This window comes from Cynocephalus volans, chromosome 12 (genome assembly GCF_027409185.1).
Source record: "Cynocephalus volans isolate mCynVol1 chromosome 12, mCynVol1.pri, whole genome shotgun sequence".
In the NCBI taxonomy this organism is placed as follows: Eukaryota; Metazoa; Chordata; class Mammalia; order Dermoptera; family Cynocephalidae; genus Cynocephalus; species Cynocephalus volans.
In genome coordinates, this window is record NC_084471.1 from 54026176 (window position 1) to 54045930 (window position 19755).

The window sequence follows — 19755 nt, forward strand, 5'->3', positions numbered from 1 at the left end:
GCAGACTCCATGACGTCTAAAAGGGCCAGATTAATTTAATGTCTTAAAGATTTCTCTGATAAACTGTACAATCCAAACTGCTACTCAGAAAATGCTGTAACTGTTACTCAATCTAAATATGCACAGAAAGGTACTCAGTAATCAGTGATCTAGGGAAGGTTATAAATTGAAGGTTCAATCTCAATAATTGATACATTTCTTTTTTACTAAAAGGGGGATGGGAATTTAATTTAGAGGAGTGTGGAAACCATGTAAATACTGTACAGGCAATCGCCTACTTCCCAGAAGGAAAATAATTAGCACTTTAAAAAACATTTGATAACATGTGTTTGCTATTCTTGGTTGAAGTACATTTGTGGAATAATTTAACCTGCTTTGTTTTCTCATATGAACAATGTTTTTCTAAGATATTTAGCGCTATAGTGATCATTTAGGTCAACCAAAACCAATTAGTTATAATAGCCTGCTTTCTTTACATGAAAATATAGGAGAGTTGGGATTTTTAAAAAGGTAATTAGCATTTTGGGACTGGCTAGTCAGGACAGTACCTCAGCCATGATTCACAAGCATAAATGCCTGCAGGGGCCAGGTGGTAACTGAAGGAGTGAATTGTGCCCAGGGGAGGGGACTGGGGCTGAGAGGAAAGCACATGTTTACTATGAGTGGCAGCCATCACACAGCTCTAATCAATAGTTGCCATGTTGGAATCGGGTCTAGAGTTGCCAGATCTTTGGATATTTCAAGAAAAAAATCAAATGTCTGATTTACTTGTGAAATCTCTTGACTTTTAGATGTTAGCCAGTTTTAAAAAATTAAAATAAACAAACAACAACAAAACTCCACACATTTGTGTGAGCCGAACAGAACACATCTGCAGGAGATATTTGTTTTTTTTTTTTTTTTTTTTTTTTTTTCTATTTTTATTTTTATTTTTATTTTTGCAGGAGATATTTGTTCTGTGAATTGCCATTTGCAACCTCTAACCTGTCCCATCTGTTTAGACTGTAAATAGCACCACTTACCCATGTTTGCATTATGGGGTGAAAAGGCAATTCTCTCTCCATAAAGAGTAGTACTCCTAAATGACTGCACTTGAACTACACTCTACTGATGTGTCAGTTGTTCTGGGGTATTGGCTAACTGTTGCATCATTTTAGATTTTAGACTGTTCCTCAGTTACTAAATATGGAACATTTAGGGTAAAGGATGGGAAGAATTCAGATGTATGTATTCAGGAAGACTGAGTAAGAGAATCCTGTCTACTTTCACCACCCCTGGCAGAGCAGCAAGTGTTTTGAGTTGTGACACATAAGCACATGCTTCCCCTCCCTCACATCGCCCATGTGTTATTACATCAGATACTGAAATGTTAACCTCCCAAATAAAATCCCTCAAAAATAAGCAAATAATAGAAAGGTGCTTAAGCACAATTTCTGTCTATTCTGAAAACAAAGTTTGGTATGTAGATAATTTTACTTTGTCTCCATTGGTTCTTGTGCAAAAATGATTGCTTACGACAGCTTGAGAAAATGAGTCTCATTAAATACTAAAATTAAAAATCATTAAACTCTAGTGGAATATTTTAAGTTGCTCTGGGCAAAAGGGATCTTTTCTCTATTGAAGATCAAAGCATCATCTGTTCTGTAAGTCAGTCCTTTCAGACTGAACCGGGAGTTTGTAAATACAAAACTTAAATATATAGACTCTACTAATTTAGGAATTATAGTAATTTAGGTGTAGTCGGGTAAAATTTGTTGCCTGCATTATCTCTGGAGGGCAAGTGTACTTAATAAATTAATCACATAAACCAAGATAAATGTTTGGTCCAATTAAATATGAAAGCCAACAACTATTTTCAAACTCCGTTTCAAGAGCAAATGTACATAGAAAAGAATGAATCTTGAATGCAGATAATTCTTAGGTAGACAAGATAATGTCTGAATTTGTGTAAAAAATATCTGATACCACCTGCTGTGGCAGTATTAACTTCATGATCTTAGACAAGCCACTAAAACATCTTTGAACCTTCTTTCCTCATCTGTAGAGGTATAAGGATACTCACCTCATTATAAGGGCTGTTAGATTAAATTAAAAGATTATGTATAATTATTATTTATTTAGTGACCTATTCAAGGTCTAAACTTCAGATCTTCAAATTTCTAGTTTGTTATTTTTAAATTGTTCTAATTTGTTTGGGTTAAGTAAGTAAGAATAATAAAGAAAGGATTTGGAACCTAAGTACAAGTGATTTTTTGTTTAAAGATCTTCATAAAACATTTTATAGCATCTTTTTGTCAGCATCATTAAGTTTGTCTTTCTCTTCACAAACTCACTCGGGGCATAACAAATGGGGAAACTCTAGGAATAAAGGAAATTCATAGACCCATGGAAAGTAACTTTACATATTTCAGAGCTGAAATATTTTTGGCTGATGAATATTTGCCTCTCTAGGTAAATTTCTCCCTACTCCATCATTAGCAATTAATATCTGAAAATAAAATACTGTCTAAATCTAGAAGAGAGACAGATTGTTTGTGAATCTAACAGACAGTGGCAAAGTGCAATCAGTTCCCTCTGGGATGGCCCTACCAACTTGATATTACACGCGTGTTGAAGGACCTTTACAGTAAGAAGCATTTTTGAACTTACATTTCTGGGAGCATGAAGCTGCAGAATGTCATAGTTTAGTAGGTAATATGCTGACATACTTGATTAATTATATTGTATTAATTATATTGTAAACAAATTGAATTTTTCTTGGTGTTAAAAATTCCCTTTCATTTAAAGACCTGAAGAAGAAGCTAGAGAGAAAAAGATTATCCATGATTAATGCTGATCTGTTAGACTTTAGAGTACCTCTTTTACCTACTCTGAAGTGTTTCTGATTACCGTACTTAAAAAAATTTCTTTTTAAATCTTGTGATGTTTAGAGATGAATGATAGATGGGTTGTGAGCACATTTCAAAATTTCTCTCCATTTGCCATCTTCAACAAAAAGAATGAGGTTTCATTTTGTTTAGCCCATTTGTTTTCATATTAAAAAAACAAACAAACACATAACTCAGCTAGTTACATTTGAGTGCAGTGTAAGCAGAGTTGGATTATTTGTATTTCTTTTCTCTAAAATCATGCAGTTTCCTTTATTTGCTGATTATGGTATTCTGTTACTAAGCCTATGAGAAGCTTCTCTGTGAAGTGCATTTTAATATTTAGATCAAATAGTGTTCGGAATACATTAATGCCCAGTGGGTAAACCTGTCATTTGGAAGCAGCTGCTGAACCTTCCCCCTGCTGCTCCAATTAACACATAGAGCATACTCTTGTCAGCAAGAGGGCTGTGCATATGGATGAAACCACTTTACTGCTCATTAATACGATATGTGAGAGCACAAAGGGTTAATTAATCAATCTGCCCATTGCGAAACAATAGCTTTCCAAGAAGTTTCCCAAGCACGTGCTTTGAGATATCGGGTACTGGGATTCGGAAATGATATTATCAGGTAGGAAAAAGTGGGTTCCATCTCTAGCTTTGGTTCAGTCCATTGACTAACCATTTCCACGCCCCTCTCTTCTCCTACACCCCCGCCCCTGATGGTGGAGACATTGGATAGTGAAATTCTAGTGCTGGGACTCCCCTTGCCTCAGCTGAATCTCTTAACTTTGTTTTGTTTTGTTCTGAAGCTATTCAAAATCCAAAGCTTTGCTGTTGATTTTGTCTTTTACTCTTTCATGCTCATTTCACTTTCTCTCTTTTCTCCTTTTTTTTTTTTTTTTTGTTGTTGTTGTTGTTGTTGTTGCAGATTTGACAGTTTATTGAGCTAAATGAGAAATCTTGTCAAGGTAAACCCATGTCCCTGTTTGTTTTTTTTTCCCCCCTCCCATGGCTAAAATCTCTGCGTGGATGGTAACTCGGAGGCAGATAGGAGGGTAGCGCGTCCCGGTCCCCAGGTCTGGTGCTGGTCATTCATGCTCCACCGACTCCCCGAGCAGCTGGGCTGTTGCTGCGCTCTGGTGCTGGCCGAGCCGGGCTGCTGCGCGGTGAGTGAGAGATGGACCGCTTCCTGGGTTTTGTCAAGCAGATAAGAAGATCTAGGAGAAGAAAGGGAAAAAAGTACCGACCAGAAGAGGATTACCACGAGGGCTATGAGGATGTCTATTATTACGCTTCAGAGCATTTTCGAAGTAAGCGCTTCCCTCCCCACTGTTCCCTCTAGCATGCTGGGGCTAACAATAAACCTTGTGTGGAGCTTTAGTCTTTAAATGCAAAAGGTTTCCCAGATGGTGTTCTCTCTGAGCAGTCTGTAAGTACTGAAGTGCTACATTCGCTTGATTTGTTGCAAGAATAGCCCTCAGCTAGTATCTAGACAGTATAACCAGCCAAAGTCTATACACATCGTTAATATTTTAGGTGCAATTAATTGATTATGTTGTCATTTTAATAAGCCAATCAAAAAAGTATCTTTTTTTTTTTTTTTAGATACCAGCATATGAGGTGGCTAGAATGTGTTCTGTTGTAGTTGTTTTTCAATAAGTGGGGTTTTTTGGTTTGTTTGTTTTTCCTTTCAAAATAGGGAAAGCTAGTTCATTTGGAATTGTTCATGTTCAGGTTGATGCTGATGATAATAATGCTCCTGATTCAGACTTCTGGACAGTTATCTATGATTAATCTGAGGTGTTGTTTATACAACGAAGTTCAAATGCTTTTCTCTGATGCATGTTCATAGTTTTCTCATTAAATTAAGAGAACTCTTTATTTGCTGTCAGCTAGAAGCACCAATACCTGTAGAATGAAATAATATATACATATTGAGGCATTTGCAAATTAGCTTATAAATAGCAGAGAATGAGAATTTTTCTTGTACCTGTCAATGCTTTAAGTTCCTGGTGAGGTTTAGATTTTGTCCCAATAGATTTTAAATGCCCAGAAATGCCTAAGGGTGCAGAGAGAAAGCAGCTACATGCAAAGATCACTGAGTTTACAATGTGCCCTAAATGGGGGGAGATGACAGTTAATGTATGACCTACAATTTAAACATTAAAAATTATTTTTTATCTTCTTGCATAAGGATCTTTATAAACTTGTATTTCAGTCCTAATTCTTCCTGGCCTTTTAATGTTTAACCATGAATGCATCCCATTTACAATCTCTGACCATTGACTAATAAATAATTTAGACGCCAATTTCGGTGGTATCGAAAGCCATGAGAATTAGTTCTAAATGCCAAAATTCTGTTGTGATTGATGAAAGTTGAGGGTTGAAAATTCATGTGGTGGCAATAACACAATAATGCAATATGGTAATTCTTTGATATTTGCTTGAATAATATGCCTATGTTGCCTTTACAGAGTAATTTCTGAGTTTTAGAGATGTTTCTCTATTATAATGCTTTTACATGAATAATCTGTTCCAATGTAGTGGCAGTCTATGTTTTCTAAATTTAGTTTTCAGTCTATGTTTTCTAGACTTTAATAAAATTTGTGTGACATCAAAAAAATACTGTTAGCTCGCATGTATAATTCTGAAAACTTGGAAATTTGGGGAAGAAAAGCTTAGGCACTTTTAATTTGTTTGGTATTCCTCGTACAAATTTCTTGTAGTCAGTATATACTGAGTCAAATTCACACCTTCTCAAGTTTGTATTGTGATGTATGTTTGTCCAAATAGAATCAAACAATATCTCTCAAATGCTTGCATCCTACTAGTTTTGGTGAGAATTTAAAAACAACAGAAATACTCTGAAAATTTACAAAATGTGCCTAAAAGGAGAAACATTTAGTTAGAAGAATGATAGAACTAAGGTAGCAGTTTTTATACATCTAGTACAATAACTCAAAGAGTATCATGTCTTATCTGACTTGCCAAGGTCATGCTAAGGATAAGATGTTCAGCTTCAGAAGTCATTTGCTTTGGATGTGAAATGGACATGTTTTTCCTGTGGTTTATAAGATAGTACCCATTATGTAATATATGAATGTAAGTTTGTGGAGTTAGATGTGAATTGAATCCCCAACTTCAAACTTCTTTGTAGTAAACAGAGTGTGTTACAGTCGACTCAGTCATTTGCAATTTGGCATTTCATCAAATGTCAAATACTCAGGGCTTTTAAAGAAGACATATAATAAAAAGGTACTTCAAAAAGTCTGTGAAAAGAATAGAATTAAGAGATGATACGAATCTTTCCATGAACTTTTTGAAGACCTCTTGTATAATGTAATGACTTCTCAGTGCATCTTTTGGCTACAGTTTCAGGGCCTCTCTGAATTGGATAGGGAAGAAATCCACTTGTAATTTACAGCTGTAGAAAGTATTAAAGAGCAAGACTTTGAAGCTTAAGACCAATCCTCTCAAATTGTTAATATGGTTGAGTTCAATTACATCTACTGAGTAGCCGTTTAATTAGACTTTAGAATAATTTGAAAGTTTACGCCATATGTGTTTCCCTAGATGGATTAAAAAACTATTTACATGAAGGTTCAAAAACTATTTACATTAATGCTCAAAAAATTGGTAGAATTTACTGATGACATTTACATCTTAATGATGTTATTGGTAAACCAGAAGTCTTGTTCTTGTTTTCCTCTTGGTAGTGTTTGTTTTATTTCTTGAAAGAAACTTAACTCTTTGTCTTGTCAGTTTTTCCATTAGTTCTGATTTCCACAAGGACTTTATACATATAATAACAAAAGACTGAGCTAGAAGGAATTCCCCAGGAAATTCCCCAATAAAAGTCTGCCCTCCTTTTTAATAGTACATGTTCAAGTGCTTACCAATATTGAACTTTATCATAATGGCTCTTCTGTTGTGGCTTCTGATTTGGAATTTCACCATCCTTTCCATCATCTCAAATACAAGATCACTTATAATCTCATTAAATACCAAAGCCTAATTTAAAGTGTCAATAAGGAGGAGTTTCAAGATGGCGGCGGCTGCGGCGGCTGGCGCGGAGTAGCTGAGGTGGAAAAGGTGGCCACTGGGCCTCAGGCAGCCGGGAAACTTGTGGACCTTCCTCTGGCCATCTCTTAAGGGAGGACTGCTGCTGCTGGCCGGTCGTGGGGGCTCAACGCCACTTTGCCCCCGGCAGGAGAGGCTGCCTCATTTACAGGCAACAGCTTTGAAGTGTGGAGCAGGAAAAGAACTGATTCTTAGCTGCAAAAGCGAGTCTCGAAACAGGGAACACAGCGCCAGGGCTGCTGGGGATGCAGCCAGGATCCCGGAGGCTGGGGCCGCACTGAAGGCGGCCAGCTGCCCTATCCAGGATTCGAGGTTTCAGGCCGGCATTAAAGAAGACTGCTGGGAGCGCCCGAGCGGCGCCGCGACTGAACAGCCCGAGGCGGCAGCGCCGAGAACACGGAAGGCAACAAACCAGAGACAGAGCGAGCGCCCGACCTGGCACAGCACTGTGAGTGATCCCTGGCAAAGCTCTGTTCGGGGGGTGGATGCCCACGCGGCTCCCCGCCTGCACCACCAGGCCACTCCTTGCCCCGGTGCTGCCTCCATTTTCCCAGGTGCGGGCAGCTCCGCCCCGCTCGGCCATCACTGAGCCCATTTGCTTGGCCTGGCGCGGGGCTTTCCGGACCCTGCGGGCCGACCTCCTCTCCCACTCCCTCCACGGTTCTCTGGCAGGGCTGGGGGTGTGGGGCGTCCCGACCAGTTTTGGGAGGGCTAGGAAGTACGGGCGGGCCGACTGTCACTCCACCACACCCTGGACTCTGGCCCCGGTAAACTTCCTGTTACTGGGAGGCAGATACCATCTCTGCGACCACCAGTTTGGAAAAAAGCCTAACGAATTTCTGGTTGGGAATAGTGCGGTAGGAGAGTTCCCAGGTCCGCTTGAACCTGCCGGAGAGCAGGCTGCAGGCGGGCACTAGACTCGGTTTATACCGGGGGGATACAAAGGTGAACAAGACCCGAGAAAGATCTACACAGTGCTACAAAGGCACCCAGAGAGACCGGTCGTCTGTGCCTAGCAGAAACCTGGTAGACTTCCTGGGCGAGGCGGTGCTGAGCAGGGTCTTGAAGGCCCAGCTGATAGACGAGGGGTGCAGAAGACACGCCCCAGCCCAGCACAGTGTTCACAGAGGGGGGTGACGTGCGGCCAGGGAGGTGGAGTCTCGACAGAAACCACACACCCGGTGGGGTCGCCACTGCACGATCTAACAGCCTGGGCCAGAGCACACGGAAAGGGGAGAAGTCCTGTACAGAAAGTGAAAGCTCAACAGAGATCACACACCCTGTGGTACGTGATCCACCAGCCCAGCAGAGTACAAGCTGACCAGAAAGGTGGATCCCCGGAGAAGCCCAAGACCCGAGGCAACCACACACACAAGACACTAGAGGCCAACTGAGCAGTCACGGCGGGAGCCATACCAAATTGGCAACCACAGCAACATCCTAGTTAGTCATTAGTCTTAAACCGGTGGACTGTGAAACCCCCTGCAACAATGAATAAACACCAAAAAAAAGACACCAGAAATACAAAAAATCAAGAAAGTACACCACCAAAAGTTAATAAATCTCATACTCTAGATCCTATAGAACAAGAAGCCCTTGAAATAACTGACAAGGAATTTCGAGTGATAATTCTAAGGAAACTGAATGAGATACAAGAAAACTCAGCTAGACATCATGATGAAATGAGGAAAAGTATACAGGATCTGAAAGAGGAAATATACAAGGAAATCAATGTCCTGAAAAAAAATGTAGCAGAACTTGCTGAACTGAAGAAGTTATTCAGCGAAATAAAAAACACAACGGAGAGTTTAACCAGCAGGCTTGTCGAAGTTGAAGAGAGAACCTCTGAACTTGAAGATGGGCTGTTTGAAATAACACAAGCAGACAAAAAGAAAGAAAAAAGAATCAAGGACATGGAAGAAAATCTGAGAGAGATATCAGACAACCTCAAGCGCTCAAATATCCGAGTCATGGGTATTCCAGAAGGGGAGGAAAATGGAGATTCCATTGAAAACATATTCAACAAAATAGTGGCAGAAAACTTCCCAGGTATAGGAAAAATCACAGATCTTCAGATCCAGGAAGCTCAACGATCTCCAAACGTATTCAACCCAAAAAGGCCTTCTCCAAGACATGTCATAGTCAAATTGGCAAAACTCAGAGACAAAGAGAGAATCTTAAAAGCTGCAAGAGAGAAGCGTCAAATCACCTATAAGGGAGCCCCAATCAGGTTAACATCAGACTTTTCATCACAAACCCTAAAAGCTAGAAAGGAATGGGATGATATTTTCAAAATACTAAAAGACAAAGATTGCCAGCCAAGAATACTCTACCCTGCAAGGCTATCCTTCCGAAATGAGGGGCAAATAGTATATTTCTCAGACAAACAAAAACTGCGGGAGTTCACTACCACAAGACCACCCTTACAAGAAATCCTCAAGGGAGTACTGGGTTTGGTTCCTGAAAAATAACTACCACTGCCATAAAAACCTAAGAAAAATCTAAACCCGCTAGTACAATAAAAATGGCATTCATGAAGAGAAAACAAGCTAACAAAAACACTATCTACAACCTAAGGAACCAACAAACAAAGAAACCAAACAGTAAATCAGAAAGCAAGGAACAAAAGACACCTAAGACAACCAAACAACCAATAAAATGCTAGGAATAAATCAACACCTTTCAATAACAACTCTTAATGTTAAAGGCTTAAATTCCCCAATTAAAAGACACAGACTGGCTGACTGGATCAAAAAACAGGACCCAACTATATGCTGCCTACAAGAGACCCACCTCACCCATAAAGATTCACACAGACTAAGAGTGAAAGGATGGAAAAAGATTTACCATGCAAACAGAAAAGAAAAACGAGCTGGAGTGGCTATTCTTATATCTGACAAAATAGACTTTAAACTAAAAACCATAAAAAGAGACAATGAGGGACACTACTTAATGATAAAAGGACTGATCCATCAAGAAGACATAACAATCATAAATATGTACGCACCCAATGTTGGAGCAGCCAGATTTATAAAACAAACTCTATTAGACCTAAAGAAGGAAATAGACACTAATACCATAATAGCAGGGGACCTGAACACTCCACTGTCAATATTAGACAGATCATCTAGGCAAAGAATCAGTAGAGAAACACAAGATCTAAACAAGACTCTAGACCAATTGGAATTGGCAGATATCTACAGAACATTCCACCCAACAACCTCAGAATATTCATTCTTCTCATCAGCACATGGATCATTCTCCAGGATAGATCACATATTAGGTCACAAATCAAGTCTCAGTAAATTCAAAAAAATTGGAATTATCCCATGTATCTTCTCAGACCACAATGGATTAAAACTAGAAATTAATAACAAACAAAACTCTGGAAACTATACAAACACATGGAAATTAAACAGCATTCTACTTAATGACATATGGGTCCAAGAAGAAATCAAGCAGGAAATCAAAAAGTTTATTGAAACTAATGAAAACAATGATACATCATACCAAAACCTGTGGGATACTGCAAAAGCAGTATTGAGGGGAAAATTTATTGCATTAAATGCTCACTTCAGAAGAATGGAAAGATGGCAAGTGAACAACCTAACACTTCACCTTAAAGATCTAGAAAAACAAGAACAATCCAATCCTAAAGTTAGCAGACGGAAAGAAATCATTAAGATCAGAGCAGAACTGAATGAAATTGAAAACCAAAAAACAATTCAAAAGATCAACGAATCAAAAAGTTGGTTTTTTGAAAAGATAAATAAAATTGACAAACCATTAGCATGGCTAACAAAAAAAAGAAGAGAGAAGACTCAAATAACAAAAATTAGAAATGAAAAAGGCGATATTACAACTGATTCATCTGAAATACAAGGAATCATTCGAGACTACTATAAACAACTGTACGCCAACAAATTTGAAAATCTGGAGGAAATGGATAAATTTCTGGACACACACAAGCTCCCAAAACTGAACCGTGAAGACGTAGAAAATCTGAACAGACCAATAACAATAAAGGAGATTGAAGCTGTTATCAGAAGGCTCCCAACAAAGAAAAGCCCAGGACCAGATGGATTCATAGCAGAATTTTACCAAACATTCAAAGAGGAATTGACACCGATTCTTTACAAACTATTCCAAAAGATTGAAACGGACGCAAATCTCCCAAACTCATTCTATGAAGCAAACATCATCCTGATACCAAAACCAGGTAAAGATATAACCAAAAAAGAAAACTACAGGCCGATATCCTTGATGAATATAGATGCAAAAATCCTCACTAAAATACTAGCAAACAGAATACAGCAACACATACGAAAAATTATTCATCACGATCAAGTGGGATTCATCCCAGGGATGCAAGGTTGGTTCAACATACGCAAATCAATAAATGTGATACACCATATTAATAAACTCAAACACAAGGACCATATGATCATCTCGATAGATGCTGAAAAAGCATTTGATAAAGTTCAGCACTCATTCATGACAAAGACCCTCAATAAGTTAGGTATAGAGGGAAAGTATCTCAACATAATTAAAGCCATATATGACAAACCCACTGCCAATATCATCCTGAATGGGGAAAAGCTGAAAGCTTTTCCTTTAAGAACAGGCACTAGACAAGGATGCCCACTCTCACCACTCCTATTCAACATAGTGTTGGAAGTACTAGCCAGAGCAATCAGAGAAGAGAAGGAAATAAAGGGCATCCAGATTGGAAAAGATGAAGTCAAACTGTCCCTGTTTGCAGATGACATGATCCTTTATATCGAACAGCCTAAAACCTCTACAAAAAAACTGTTGGAATTGATAAATGATTTCAGCACAGTAGCAGGATACAAAATCAACACACAAAAATCAGTAGCATTTCTTTTCTCCAATAGTGAACATGCAGAAGGAGAAATCAAGAAAGCCTGCCCATTTACAATAGCCACCAAAAAAATAAAATACTTAGGAATTGAGTTAACCAAGGAGGTGAAAAATCTCTATAATGAGAACTACAAACCACTGCTGAGAGAAATTAGAGAGGATACAAGAAGATGGAAAGATATTCCATGCTCTTGGATTGGAAGAATCAACATAGTGAAAATGTCCATACTACCCAAAGTGATATACAAATTCAATGCAATCCCCATCAAAATTCCAAAGACATTTTTCTCAGAAATGGAAAAAACTATTCAGACATTTATATGGAACAATAAAAGACCACGAATAGCCAAAGCAATGCTCAGCAAAAAAAATAAAGCTGGAGGCATAACACTACCTGACTTTAAGCTATACTACAAAGCTATAATAACCAAAACAGTATGGTACTGGCATAAAAACAGACACACTGACCAATGGAATAGAATAGAGAATCCAGAAATCAACCCACACACTTACTGCCATCTGATCTTTGACAAAGGCACCAAACCTATTCACTGGGGAAGGGACTGCCTCTTCAGCAAGTGGTGCTGGGATAACTGGATATCGATATGCAGGAGAATGAAACTAGATCCATACCTCTCACCGTATACTAAAATCAACTCAAAATGGATTAAGGATTTAAATATACACCCTGAGACAATAAAACTTCTTAAAGAAAACATAGGGGAAACACTTCAGGAAATAGGACTGGGCACAGACTTCATGAATACGACCCCAAAAGCACGGGCAACCAAAGGAAAAATAAACAAATGGGATTATATCAAACTAAAAAGCTTCTGCACAGCAAAAGAAACAATTAAAAGAGTTAAAAGACAACCAACAGAGTGGGAGAAAATATTTGCAAAATATACATCTGACAAAGGATTAATATCCAGAATATATAAGGAACTCAAACAACTTTACAAGAAGAAAACAAGCAACCCAATTAAAAAATGGGCAAAAGAGCTAAGTAGGCATTTCTCTAAGGAAGATATCCAAATGGCCAACAGACATATGAAAAAATGCTCAACATCACTCAGCATCCGGGAAATGCAAATCAAAACCACATTGAGATACCATCTAACCCCAGTTAGGATGGCTAAAATCCAAAAGACTATGAACGATAAATGCTGGCGAGGCTGCGGAGAAAAAGGAACTCTCATACATTGTTGGTGGGACTGCAAAATGGTGCAGCCTCTATGGAAAATGGTATGGAGGTTCCTTAAACAATTGCAAATAGATCTACCATACGACCCAGCCATCCCACTGTTGGGAATATACCCAGAGGAATGGAAATCATCAAGTCGAAGGTATACCTGTTCCCCAATGTTCATCGCAGCACTCTTTACAATAGCCAAGAGTTGGAACCAGCCCAAATGCCCATCATCAGATGAGTGGATACGGAAAATGTGGTACATCTACACAATGGAATACTACTCAGCTATAAAAACGAATGAAATACTGCCATTTGCAACAACATGGATGGACCTTGAGAGAATTATATTAAGTGAAACAAGTCAGGCACAGAAAGAGAAATACCACATGTTCTCACTTATTGGAGGGAGCTAAAAATTAATATATAAATTCACACACACACATACACACATACACACACAAACCGGGGGGCGGGGAGGAAGAAGATATAACAACCACAATTATTTGAAGTTGATACAACAAACAAACAGAAAGGACATTGTTGGGGGGGAGGGGGGGAGGGGGGAGGGAGGGAGGTTTTGGTGATGGGGAGCATTAATCAGCTACAATGTATATCGACAAAATAAAATTAAAAAAAAAATAAAAATAAAAAATAAAGTGTCAATAAGGTCAGGTTCTGTGAAAGAGAAGTTATTCTAAAACATGGTGATTTTTCTGTATCTCTGTCAAAATTGAATTTTAGCAATGATGATGATGACAGACTGATTTTAAATGTCCCCTGACTTTGTACTGACTTGATGTATGCCTATGTACATGAGATGGCTGTATTTGATTTTTTAAAAACTGCTTTCATAACTCATCTATTCTTTTTTTAATTCTAGAGTTAGAGTTTAAATAAACTAGACAGGTGCCTTGGGCAAATCACCAAACATTTCTGGGGTTTTGTTTCCTAAAATGTGACACAAGGTGGCTTTATTTCTAAAGATATTTCCAGTTATAGAATTATGTGATTTTAAATTTTACTTCATTTCTAAAACAAGTCAAGTAAAGGTATTGACAGAAAGATTTTTAAAATGGGATTTAAACCAAATATTCACCTGAATGTCCTGAAGGAATTGTTTTTCTGGCAGAAATTACCAGTAGAGCAGTTCATGTTATCTTAAGATTATAACCTGTCATTTGAATGTTAAGGAGTTTTGGAGAATTTTAATAAACCCATGAAATCCTGAATTGGTAAATCCTAGACTGCATCTTTTATTTAATTGTATCCACCAAGAAGCCATTTACTCTATGAAATTCTCACATAGATGATCCATTTGGTATTTTTCCTTAAGAAAAACTTGGGGTTGATTTTAAAACTATTATAAACCTGAATGTAATGAAAAGCTAGAAGAGGACACTAAAATTCAATTTTATTATGTTTGGTGCTTTCATTTGCTTTCACTAAATATTGTGTTATAGCAATGTCTTTTTAAAGGCTCTGATAAGTCATCTTAATTAATCTGTCATGCAAAAATAAAATGTCTGAACCTACAGTTATGTATATTTTTATTTCATCACACTGGATACTATTTAAGTTGTAAAACATAATGTAAATTTTACTAGCATTCTCTTATCACTGTTATTATCCATGATAAAAATTCTGACTTGCCACTGTCCATGCAGTTGAAAAAGAGGAATTTATTTATCTTTTATGAAGGCGATTATGTGATCCCCTTCACGTAAGACCCTGGCCCCTTTTGCAAACATGTAACGGCATTGAATTAGGCATGGGGTCCCTCAATGGTAAGCGCTCTTCTCTGTTTTCATCCTGACTCACCTCTGCAGAAGAAAAGCTGTATGGGAAAGCTGCTCAAGGCAGTCATTAGTGACCCATTAACTTTTCCTACTGAGGTCATTTCAGGGAAACTGGAGAACGGGCAGAACATGAATACGGTTTAGATATTTTGAAAAAGGGTCATTTGTATTTACAGATTATTCTATTTGTTGTTTTGTTGTTGTTGTTTACCTATTATAATAGATATTAAACAACAGTTGTGATGTGGGAGGGGGATGTCGTGTGTGTGTCTAAAATCACTGTTAGCTAAGTTTTTTTATTAAGCAATGTATGCATGAAAATCTCTAGTTAGGCAATTGAGGCTTTGAAGTGCCTTAGATGTTCAAACTGCATTTTAAAAGGAGTGCTTCACTTTCTTTTATTTTATTGAAACACTTTGTGCATTGTTCTTAGAGAAAAAAGCCGTTTGGGTGGTGGGTGTTTGTAGAATGAGATTTTTTAGGCATTGGTGTGGGTGATTTCTCACTAGTGCCTTTAACTAGATTTTTTTTTTTCCCAGTAAATTCATGTAAGCACACTCTCTCTGCTTTAAGGAACTGATATCTGATTAGGATTCTCTCTGCTGATAAGTGTGGAAAAAAGATAGAGTGAGACTTTGACATGTACTTTGGAAAATGGCTGATCCCCGCTGTAATATACATAAGAGCTGAACACATAATCAAAGTGCTGTTGACTTCCCCAGCCTATGTAGGATGACAGGGGATGGGGAAGGAAAGAAGAAAGCACATTTCCCAGGCTATCATCCTTGCTTCTCTAATGCTTATAAGCATGGAAACCATTGACTTCTGTGTTAAAAACAGTGATTATTGAGTTGACAGGTCTTGGATGTGAGATCCTGGATGACTTAAGCCGTAGCTGTATGTAGTTTGACTCAAGAAATCCCAGATGAATTAGAAAAAACATCAATTACAAAGAAATAAGGCACACTTGCTTGCTTTATGACTATACTGCTTATTTTTTCTTTCCTATGAATTGCTTTCCATCTATAGTAGTATATTAGTTTTGTTGAAAACTGATTGGCTAGTATGTTCCATTTGTTGGGTATTTTTTATTACCAACTTTATTATCTCAAGCTGTATTTTGTTTTCTACATGGAATAATTTAAAGGAATATTAAAGTTGAAAGGAACCTTAGAATCTACTTTGTATAACTGGAGTATTTTTTAGGTGAAAAAAACTAACACACAAACAAGTTAAGTATATGCAGCCCCCACTCGTCAGTGGAGAGGTGGACTACAAGCCAGACTCCCTTATTTGGTCTGGTCCTCCATCACTTAATCCACACTTATGTTTCAGCTCTCTGATGACCTTAAAATATCTGGTGAAATTTAAGGTCCAGGACCCATCTACATATGAAATAGAACTGTTAATTTCCCTGATGTGTGGCTTTATTCTTCTGAACAGTGGGCCATGTTATCTTAAACTAAACTCTTGAATAAAAACTAACTTCTAATTTAATATTGCAAGTCAAATTAACATGGCATCTTATTTATAGATGATGTTAATGACAGTAATTGTCAATGACTCAAAAAACTAGCTAACAGTATTTTCTGTACCACCTTCCCTTTGCTCTGTGATTTGTAAATATAGCTACTTTTGTCAAGGAATATCCCTTTGGGAGACTTAAAATGGCATAATTCTATCAGAATATTAGAATTAGGAGGGACTTTGGAGTTCAATTAGTGAGACTTGCTATCCAGTATAGAAAGTCCATCTTTAGTATCCTAGTTATGTGGACATCCGGCTTCTGTTTAAATCCTTCTAGTGTGAATACATTTGCTTCCAGACAAGTCAAGTATTGAAAAAACCTATGTGTCTTTTAAACAAGTTCTAATTGCATGTTAAGTTGCTGGCATATTCCAACAAATACAATAGATGTTCAAAATCTACATCTTGACCCACATAAATATAGACTCTTTTGAATTTAATATGCAATAAGATTTATGCCTCCTCTCTGTTCACAGTATTCTTCCATGGATGTAACATATGGCATATGGAGGTGAGTAATTCCTTCAATGCTATTTTTGTTTTAACTATACAAACCAAGAAGAGCTCACTATTGGGCCCATATCCATGTGGTATTTTTTATTTCTTCTTTCCATCTTTTTTATTTGTTTGTTTGCTTATTTCTAAAAGGTCGCTGTGATGGTTAATTTTAGGTGTCACCATGACTAGATTAAGGAATACCTAGAAACCTGGTAAAACATTATTTTGGGGTGTGTCTGTGAGAGTGTTTCCAGGTAATTAATTGAGTTTTAGCCCAAGTCCAACTGACAGTGCATCCATTGCATCCCCAAACCCATCATGTGGTTATTTCCTCACTTCCAGAATGCATAATTGGAGTAGACATATTTAGTAGCTGGCAGAATCCTCATATTGGTTCTCCAACCTGTGAAGTGAGGACTATTATGGTGGGAAAGGCCAAATGGAAACCATTAGAACTGCTTCTACCTAGGAAAATAGTAAATTAAAAACAATACAACATCCCTGGTGGGATTGCAGAGATTAGGGCTACTATCAGGGCCTTCAAACTGCGGGAGTGGTAATTCCCACCATATTCCACCACATTACCATTCAATTCTCCTATTTGGCCTGTGAATGACACTGGGTTATCCTAACCTTAACCAAGTGGTGACTTAAATTGCAGCTGCTGTACCTGATGTGGTTTCATTGCTTGAGCAAAATAACACATCTCTGGGTACCTGGCATGCAGCCATTGATCTGGCAAATGCCTTTTTCTCTATCCCCATCTGTAAGGCCCATGAGAAGCAGTTTGCTTTCAGCTGGCAAGGCCAACAATGTACCTTCACTGCCCTACCTCAGGGGTATATTAATTCTCTAGGCCTATGTCACAATTTAGTTTGCAGGGATCTTGATCAAATTTCTCTTCCACAAGGCACTATACCAGTCCATTACATTGATGATGTTATGCTGATTGGACCTAGCATGAAGTAGTTGCTATTCTGGACTTATTGGTAAGATATTTACATGTCAGAGGATAGGAGATAAATCTGACTAAAATTCAGAGGCCTTTTACCTTGGTTAAATTTCTAGGGGTTCAATGGTGTGGGGCATGTCAAGATATCTCTTTTAAGGATAAGGATAAGTTGTTGCATCTTGCCCCTCCTACAACCAAGAAAGAGGCACAACGCCTCTTTGGATTTAGGTCTATTTGGATTTTGGAGGCAACACATTCCTCATTAGGGTGTGTTACTCTGGTCCATGCACTGAGTGACCCAAAAAGTTGCTAGTTTTGAGGGTGACCCAGAAAAGGAGAAAACTCTGCAACAGGTCCTGGCTACTGTGCAAGCTGCTGTACCTTTGGGCCATATAATCCAGCAGACCAAATGGTCCTTGCGGTGTCAGTAGCAGATAGGGATGCTGTTTGGAGCCTTTGGCAGGCCCCTATAGGTGAACACAGCAGAGACCCTTAGGAATTTGGAGCAAGGCCCTGCCATCGTCCACGGGTAACTACTCTCCTTTTGAGAAACAGCTCTTGGCCTGCCACTGGGCCTTAGTAGAAACTGAATTCTTGACTGTGGGCCACCAAGTTACCATAGACCTGAGCTGCCCTTCATGAATGGGATGTTATCTGACCCAGTAAGCCATAGGGTTGGGCGTGCACAGAAGCACTCCATAATCAAATGAAAGTGCTATATATACAAGATCAGGCCTGAGCAGGTTTTGAAGGCACAAGTAAGTTACATGAAGAACTAGCCCAAATGCCCGTGGTTCCTACTCCTGCTATGCTGCCTTCTCTCTCCCTGCCTGCACCTTTAGCCTCATGGGGTATATTCTATAACCAGTTGACAGAGGGAGAGAAGACTAGGGCCTGGTTTACAGATGATACTGCATGATATGCAGGCACAACTCAAAAGTGGACAGCTGCTTTCTGGACATCTGCATTACAGCCCCTTTCTGGGACATCCCTGAAAGACAGTGGTGAAGGGAAATCTTCTTGATGGGCAGAACTGTGGGCAGTGCACCTGACTGTGTACTTTGCTTAGAAGGAAAAATGGCCAGATATGCAATTATATACTGATTCATGGGCTGTAGCCAATGGTTTGGCCAGATGGTGAGGGACTTGGAAGGGACATGATTGGAAAATTGGTGACAAGGAAATTTTAGAAACAGGTATATGGACAGACTTCTCTGAGAGGGCAAAGGATGTGAAGATATTTATTTCCCACGTGAATGCCCACCAAAGGGTGACCTCAGCTGAGGAGGACTTTAATAATCAGGTGGATGGGACAACCCATTCTGTGGATGCCAGTCAGCCTCTTTCCCCAGCCACCTCTGTCATTGTTCAGTGGGCTCTTGAACAAAGTGACCATGGCAGCAAGAATGGAGATTATGCAAGGGCTCAGCAACATGGACTTCCATTCACCAAGGCTGACCTGGCTATGGCCACCACTGAGTGCCCAGTCTGCCAAAAGTAGAGACCAACACTGAACCCCAGATACGACACCATTCCCTGGGGTGATCAGCAAGCTACCTGGTGGCAGGTTGATTACATTGTACTGCTTCCATCATCGAAGGGGCAGCATTTTGTCCTTATTGGAATAGACAGTCTGGGTATGGATTTGCCTTCCTGGCATGAAATACTTCTTCACTGATGTTGGACTTAAGTCAGTTGAAATGTATTTCCATATCACAATTGAAGTCAGTTAGGAAATTTCTGGTCAAGATGGTGGAATAGATGGTCCCCAGCATCACCCTCTCCCATAATCGACCAGTTTACAACGATTGAAAAGCAATGACTGTCTAGCAAGGGCCACTAGAGCTCAGGGGAAGAGGAGAGACCTACGGAGTTCATGAAGGCAGGGGAAGTGAGGATAAGAGAGAGAAGAGACTGTTCCGACTGTTTTGAGCCCTGGCCATTTCAAGGCTGGCCC

The 19755-nt window shown here is 38.9% G+C and overlaps 1 protein-coding gene across 5 annotated transcripts in view; it reads left to right on the plus strand.

Annotated features, from left to right (window-relative positions):
* Positions 1-4049: 4049 nt before the first annotated feature.
* GRIP1 (glutamate receptor interacting protein 1) overlaps positions 4050-19755 on the plus strand; it is a 396854-nt gene continuing 381148 nt past the window's right edge. For all 5 annotated transcript variants that reach the window (XM_063074588.1, XM_063074591.1, XM_063074593.1 and 2 more), the window contains exon 1: positions 4050-4182. In XM_063074588.1, coding sequence (XP_062930658.1) covers positions 4050-4182 — 133 coding nt within the window. The remainder of the gene's footprint in view (positions 4183-19755) is intronic.